Source organism: Lupinus angustifolius, unplaced genomic scaffold (genome assembly GCF_001865875.1).
Source record: "Lupinus angustifolius cultivar Tanjil unplaced genomic scaffold, LupAngTanjil_v1.0 Scaffold_497, whole genome shotgun sequence".
NCBI classification, from domain to species: Eukaryota; Viridiplantae; Streptophyta; class Magnoliopsida; order Fabales; family Fabaceae; genus Lupinus; species Lupinus angustifolius.
In genome coordinates this window covers 48,951-56,848 of record NW_017727866.1, presented here as the reverse complement: position 1 = coordinate 56,848, position 7,898 = coordinate 48,951, and the positions used below count along the sequence as shown (strand labels likewise).

The window sequence follows — 7,898 nt, the reverse complement described above, 5'->3', positions numbered from 1 at the left end:
CCAAAACCCATGGTGTCATGTTACCTGAGATTTCTTGTGATTCGTTATCAAGGTTGTTTTCTTTAGGCATGATGCTTATCTAGTTCACATTATGATCATTCTCATTTGACACAACACAATCTTGTAGTAAGGATGACAGTTGAGCATATTGTTCTGCTCCAAACTTGTAGCTTTTAGCATTTTTGGATTTAGTGTTCTATGCTTGGTGATTACTGATCTTATGTGCAGGTTCCTTTGTTATTGCATTATTGATGATGCTACCTGATTGTTTTGATGACTTAGGCCAATTTGGTGGGAAACCATGCTTGAAGTAGCACGTCTCCATAATATGTCTTTCTTTCCCTCAAAAGGTGCAAACCTTATTGTTGTTAGCCTTTGAAAATATGTCTGCTCCTCTTCCTCTACCTTGAGCCATGCTGCTTCTTGGTGTATCGTTTCTTGTTTTCCAAGATTGTGCTGAGTCACTCGAGGAACCCTGAGTTCTAGTGTTGGCATTGTTGAACGGGATCTTTTGATTGCTTATGTTGGGTCCTTGCTACATCTCTTATTGAACCAGTAGTGAGAAGGCTTTATTGATTGAAGGAAGAGGTTCCATTAGTAGGATCTGTGCCTTTGTTGTGTTGAACTCATCATTGAGTCCCTTCAAGAAACATATCACATATTCATTCTCTCTTTGTATTCTCATCTTGTCAAAGGCACCACATCTTCATTTTGCTTCACCCATGCAATGTGGCAGGGCTCCCAAGGACTCAAGGTCCTCCCATTGTGTCCTTAGGTCTGTGAAATATGGAGATATTCATCTCTCTCCTTGCTTTATGGAGTGAACATCCTGCAACAAATCTGAAATTTGAAAGTAATCTCCCTTCGAAAATCTTTCTTTCAAATCCAGCCAAAAATCTTGTGCATCTTCAATGAAAACTATGCATTGAGAAATCTGAGGAGATAAGCATTTTGTTATCCAAGATATGACCATGGTGTTACAACGTTCCCATATGTCATAGCTTGGATCAGATTGAAGGGGTTTTGGGATTGATCCATCAACAACTTTATAATTGTTCTTGGATTTGAGTGCTCTCCTTATTGCTCTGCTCCACGAGTAGTAGTTGGTTCCATCGAGTGGGTAGTTGACCAAGGCTGCTCCTGGGTTTTCTCCAGGATGAAGATAGTAGGGGTTATGTATGTCGTTGCCATGGGATGTGAGTTGTGTATTGTTTGTTGTATCCTCCATGTTCTGAGTGTGGTTTCGTTGCAATAGAGGAAGGTATTCTTTGACCAGAGTCGTGGCCAGAATCTATGTGTTTCTTTGTGCAGCAGAAGTGGTTACCATAACTTTCAATTTGAAGGCTCTGATACCATATTACGATTTTGAATAGAAGAATGCCTCATTGCTTTCTTTTATTTATTGAATGAATGAATAGTTGATCTTTGAAGCATTCATATCATCCTATTTATATAGGTGACTTGCTACACAAGCAATGGTCAAAATACAAAAAAAAACAGAATAGGACCTTACTATCCTAACTAACTAACAACCTAACAAACCAAAAATTGATAATAGAAAAAATAATAGACTAGTGTGCCAATGACTAGCCAAGAATGGTACCCCATGGTCCATGCGCCACGGTCAGGAATTACGCGCTAAGACTCATACGCCACGGTTAGGAATTACGCACCAAGACCCATGCACCACGGTTAGGAATTACGCACCAAGTCTCATGCGCCACGGTCAGGAATTACGCGTCAAGTCCCATGCGCCACGGTTTGTTTGTCTCAGTCATCTGGTGCACCTTACCTCGTCTATCACGGTCATCTGGTGCATCTGGTCCTGCATCACGTCTTGGTTTGTCTCGGTCATCTAGGACATCTGGTCCTGCATCACATCCTGGTCTATCTCGATCATCTGGGACATTCGGTCCTTGTCTGTCTCGGTCAGAAATGCCTTTGGCTCGGTTAAGCTTGATTGGCTAATTATTTTGAGGTGTCTTCAATAGGTAAATGTTTGTGGACCAATGCTGGACCTAGATTTTGTTAAGCCACGATTCCAATTTCAATGTAGTTCATCAAATAATACTTTTATTAGGTGTTATTTCTTGGTAATCTTATTACCACGAATAGTTGTTCCACGAATGCAAAATTTGCATCCTTGTAGGACTCTCATTCTCTAGGAATTCTCAAAGATGTGAGAATGTCTTTGAAATTATCATGTGTTATCTTAGTAACTCTGAAAGTGACAGTTAGGTTAATCATGTCAAACACCATAATTATTCATTTTTGTTAGATCAAAAATCATTATTAATAGATCTCATAACTGAACCTTATATTTTTGGAAGTATAGTAAGTCTCCATGATTGAAAAAAAGCAATAATTAAAATTGGAAGGGATAAAAATATTTGTTGTTTTGTTGAATAAATTACAATCACATCTTCTGAAATTTAGCTTAATTACATTCGTTTCTCCTCATATTTAAAACATTATATTCACTCCCTTGCAAGCTATAAGTAAAAAATGGAATAGACATTTTGTGTAGATATTCATTCCAAATCTAGTATCCCAAAATTGGAAAAGAGGATCTTTACTTGATCAACAAAGTCAGAGCCTGTTGCATACTCTGTTAACAGCCCTACAGCAAAACCAAACATTGCCCATCTGTATAAACAAAACTTCATATTAATGTGACAAATATTGCAGAATTTGCATAAAAAATCAGATTCAATAAAAGAGTTGCAGGTATTTTCTATATAGAATGAAAATTATTAATCATAAGCCAAGCTAAGATGCATCCTTGAATCTAAGATAGCTACTTAGGTTTCAACAAAGACAGTGGTGCACATAAATGACTAAATCTACTATCCATATAAAACCCATCAATTTATGTATTTTCATCTCTGAACTTTTCCAAGAGATTGTAATATAAATCTTTCACAATATTTTTTAACAAAACTCCATATAAAAACTATGGACTGTATATCTGATATGGCTGCAATATTTGGTGACCGCCACCATCATATCGTCTCATAATTGCATGTCAATCATGAATCATAGTGATGCATCTAGATCGCAACTACATCAAGTTGTATCGGATTAAAAAACAAATTTTCAATCACAAAAGTTTCCACGCAACAACAACCACAATCCATATTGCAAGAATCATAATTGCAATCGTCGTGATTGTAACCACAATCCATATTGCAAGAGTCATAATCGCAACCGTCGTGATTGCAACCACAATCTATTTAAAACCACGTAACGGTTCTTCATGTTGAGATTTTGAATGAAAAGGTCAAGTTATCAGTTGGATTTACAGCAACAGTTATAGCCTAAGTTGGTCTGTCAGAGTTTACTATCCAAGGTCTGTATGCATATAATGTTTCTTTCAAAAGGAGAATCCTAAACATTTCAAAAGGATTCTTTTTCCCTTCATTTCTCTTTGCTTGGGAAATGATACAACATAGTCTGATGGATAGTCTTGGGTGCTATACTTTGACTGTATACTAAGTAATTTACTTGTCAAATGAGTAAGGTTCATATGTTACAAACTTAAAATTCAAGAGTTATAAGCATCTGAATATATGTAATGGTTTTGTTTCCTTCCTATCATTGATAACTTCTACCATATTTAGCAAACAAGAGTGAAGCTTTTGCATTACAATATATTGAGTTTAGTGAACCTTGATCAGTTCACTACATTAAAAAGGCCCAACTTTACATGCACATTTAATTTAAGGCAATTGATCCTTATACCAAATTTAGGTTTTGGTCCTATAATTTAATTTTTTGGGATTGAGTCTCATACATTCGAAAAGTTTTATTTAGTCCTGAATCATGATATAGCTAATATTGCCATGTGTCATAATAATTGATTATAAGGTCAATTGTGGTGATGATACATGAACTAAAACCAAATGGATCCGTCAAAGTATGAGCTAAAAATTTAAAAAAATAATTTGTGGATTAAAATCAAATTTGTCTATATTTTCATGGACTCACATATTTAAGCATTAAAATGTTTGGAAGCAATGCTCCTTGTGAAGAATCAGAAGCAATATCTCATAAAATTTCCTGGCCTATTGTCACAAATAAGGTTCACCAAATATTCTAATAAATAAAACATCAACCCATCATTCAACAAAATATGTTATCACAATTTACCAATTCAACCAACATGCAATTAAAATTAATCCAATAAAAGGGCACCAAGATTATCATATCCAAGTCACAATAGTAAAATCTTTACCTTCCATTACTAATCTCATTTTTCCCAATGAAACCAAATAGAGGACTCTGACTTGCTGCTTCATCAAGCTTCTTCTGTTTGAAGTACTCTTGCAACTCCTTAGCTTTTTGCCTCTGAAACTCTAATGTAATAACATTCTTATCATCACCAACAACAACAGAAGCTGAATTCTGTAGGGTAGGACCCACTGTAGTAGGAGGTATTGGTTTAAGAGATGGTTCTCTCACAGGAGGGGCCACTGGCCTTCTTATAGGACCTTCAGCCTTAGAGTTTCTTATAGTAACACTATGAATCTTGAAGGAAGAGAACCTAAAAGAATAGGATGAAGTTGATGGAGAAGAGGGACTTGTTGGAATTTTGATGCATGGGATGGAAGATGCCATAGACATTTTTTTCTCTCTTTCCTTAAAGGTACACAACTATGCTTAGATTTTAATGTTTTATTTTTATTGTGCTTTAGCATTTTTCTTTCATTGGAGTTTGTGGTGTCTTATCAAAATCAAGAAATAGGTGTGTGGATAAGGTATGGCCAAGTTTCCACTTGAAGCTGGTTCCATTTCAGAGGAGTTGTAAGTACCTTAACCACTTGAAGCTGACCAAGAATGTTGTTTATTACTTCACCAGGGTCAGGAGCTTTGCATCACTAGCCAATGGATTATTGCAGGTTTTGATTTATGAAATATGACAGAAAATATTAGGATAATCCCATGCTACATGTAAATATGATTTATAAGATTGAAGGGCTTAAATATTTTCTGTGAAAAATCTCCATAAGAATAAAATATGATAATTTTAGTTCATGTATTTTTTTGTATAACACAATTATCTGTCACTTCTATAATGTTAATTGTTATGTTACCATATATAGATATTAAAAAATGATGTTAGGTTAATTAATCCAAAACTGTGTACTCTATTAGTCAATTATTGTTTTAAAAATATCATTTCTTGATATTATTAATTGATAATATAAATAAAATTTAAAAATATCAATAGTCACCCTCAAAATCAATGTTGATAATGAAAAATATAATTGACTTGATATAGACTTAGAATAAAAAATTAGTTGAAGATTACTAAAGTTTGAGGGAAATGGAATGTATATAAAGAATATAAAAATTTAATTATATAAGAATATAAGTGTTGACATTACCATAAAGTTATTTGTTTTATATGATTTAAATGTCATGAATTAAATTCTGCAAATAAATTAAACTTTCATTGCGATGATAAAAATATGTATATTAACCTCATTTTAGACCAAAGTTGAGTGCTTTGAAAGCTTCTCTCAACATTTATTTATTCCTATTTATTTACTTATCAAGTATTCGAATATGATAATATCATTCACAAAAATATATAATATGGCATGAGCTCTTGAATATAGTCAATAAACGTATCTAAGTCCAATGTAAAAAACAAGTGCTCAAAATTGACACTTGGTATAATCATTTAGTTATATGAAAAACTTATGTGCTATCACTTTGTGTTGTTACAATAGTGATGACAACCTCATGCGGCATGCATATTATTAATTGCTTAAATATAACGAAATACTTTACTTTACATCCTATCATACATTTTCTCTAAATAAAAACTATATCTTTTTGGTTCCGCCGATGCTGCTCTACAATTTCGTAGCTCAGTATATTATCTTCATAGTCAATCTCCTTAACATCAAACTAAATTGATATTTAATAATATGTATCTCGTATCTTAATCTCTATTTAGTTACCCTCTCATAACTTCATACAATAACCATGATATAATTTGTACAATTAGATACATCTCTCTTATAATCTTATAAATAAGGATTAAAATATTCATCTTTCAGTTGTGTAATATATTCTTAAACTTCATAATCCACTAAATAACCTAGTAAGTCAACTAATATTATGCTCTCTTATAATTTTTGGCACCAATTAGAGTATCTCTTCATATTTTTTAGTAAGAAATTAGTCTCTTCGGAGTTTGTGGTCTCCTCTTCTAACAAACGTCACTCTCAGGAATCGAATCCTCAATCTTAGAGATCCAATGAAGTCTTACACCACTAGACTATGCTCTCTTATATACTTCCACATCTCAATAGATATATTATATAGTGAAAGAACTGTCATATCTATCTACTTAAATGCATCATTTTTCACATAATCTAGAATTATATGATAAATGTGTAATCTTGATCATTTTCTGTATTGATCTATTAGATTACTATGTAAATTGTTTTAAGATGTGAAGTGTTAGCTTTTAAAAAATAATAATATCAAAATTAGATGAACAATGTTCTATGCAATAGAAAAGTTTTTTTTTGTTTTACAGATTTTACAAAGCCTAAAGAATAAATTGCAAATATATTTGGTATTTTCTAATGGTGGAAATAGAGATGGCAAAACGGGTTTGCTCCTCCCACAAATATCCGCAAAAATTTAAATAGTCGCGAGCATGACTGGATTGGCTTAATGGACAAAATGACATGCACTGCTTTTTTAAAACGGGCATGCAGGCGGTCAGCAGGTATTGACGAATAATTTAAAATTTTAAAATTAATATAATAAAATAAAAAGAAATTAAATAAAGTGTAGTTAAAAGAGAACAAAATTTAAAAAAAAAACTTTGATATTCTATATAAAGTTGACTAAATTATATTACAACACAATTTTTGAGACATTAAATCATATTATATCATAATTTATTCAATTTTTTTCTTTTTTCCTTACATTAATCCCTCGGGCTGCTCGCATTGCCCGACAAATGCTCGCGTGATTGTGGACAAAAGGCCGGACAAAACGAGAAAACATACAAATTTTACATGCTCTGCCAGCAAAAAATTATGGGTTATGCGGGCGGATTCGTGGGTACAAACTATTTTACCATGTACAGGTACAAACTATTTATGTCTGAGCTAAAATTTATTATCCATTTTACAGATTTTCAATTTGAGAGACTAAATTTTAATTAAGCAAAGTTTAAGAATGTTTCTAAACTTTTCTTAATTTAAATAAAAATAAGAGTATTTGCTCTCTAACTTTTTTATATTTTAATATATTTATTTATTAGCAAAATTTATTGTCTAACTAAAGTGTATTGGAATCTTAGAAAGGAATTGGATAGTGATCTTCAAAGAGAATAAAATATATTCTCATACCACGAAATAACTTATTTCCTTAAATTTATTAAGTTTTTGACATGTGTCTTATTTTTATTTTTATAATATATTTTAAAATGAAAACATCTTGAAAGAATGTAAATAAGACACATGTCAAATACTGAATAAATTCACGAAGATAAATTATCTTCTGGTATGAGAAAATATTTTATTATCCCTTTAAAAATGAGGAGGTTATGAATAGGATGACAATGGGCATAGACAGGAACAAGTAGTAGCTACCCACTACCCATTTTGAAATAGGAGAGCATCGCTCATACCCGTGCGTGCGAGTTTTTTGCGGGTATTTTTGGGTACCTATAGGCGCAACGGGTACCCCTTTTCCTATGTTATCAATGAGTTTCTAACTTCCTACTTCTATTATGTATCAAATGAGATGAAACTTAATTATTTTTTTGCCTTTTGATTGAATATTTGACAAAAATACTAAATCTATTAGATTTTTCTATTTGTGTGATTTGTTATTCTCACTTTCTTAACAATATATATATATATATA

The 7,898-nt window shown here is 32.5% G+C and overlaps 2 protein-coding genes across 4 annotated transcripts in view; both read right to left on the bottom strand.

The window, feature by feature from the left end:
* Positions 1-796: 796 nt before the first annotated feature.
* LOC109341540 lies at positions 797-1,228 on the bottom strand. The gene has a single exon (XM_019579477.1). The coding sequence runs from the start codon at positions 1,226-1,228 to the stop codon at positions 797-799; it is 432 nt and encodes a 143-aa protein (XP_019435022.1).
* A 1,146-nt stretch (positions 1,229-2,374) lies between these two features.
* Positions 2,375-7,898, bottom strand: part of LOC109341547 (light-harvesting complex-like protein OHP2, chloroplastic) — a 24,337-nt gene continuing 18,813 nt past the window's right edge. The window contains exons 3-5 of one of the 3 annotated variants that reach the window (XM_019579488.1): positions 4,235-4,638; positions 2,517-2,646; positions 2,375-2,480 (exon numbers count right to left, since the gene is read on the bottom strand). In XM_019579488.1, the coding sequence (XP_019435033.1) occupies positions 2,532-2,646; positions 4,235-4,623 (504 nt within the window). In that variant the 5' untranslated portion in view covers positions 4,624-4,638 and the 3' untranslated portion in view covers positions 2,375-2,480; positions 2,517-2,531. Of the gene's footprint in view, positions 2,647-4,234; positions 4,639-4,820; positions 4,839-7,898 lie in introns of those variants that run through there. The other 2 variants (XM_019579489.1, XM_019579487.1) reach the window with 2 other exon arrangements.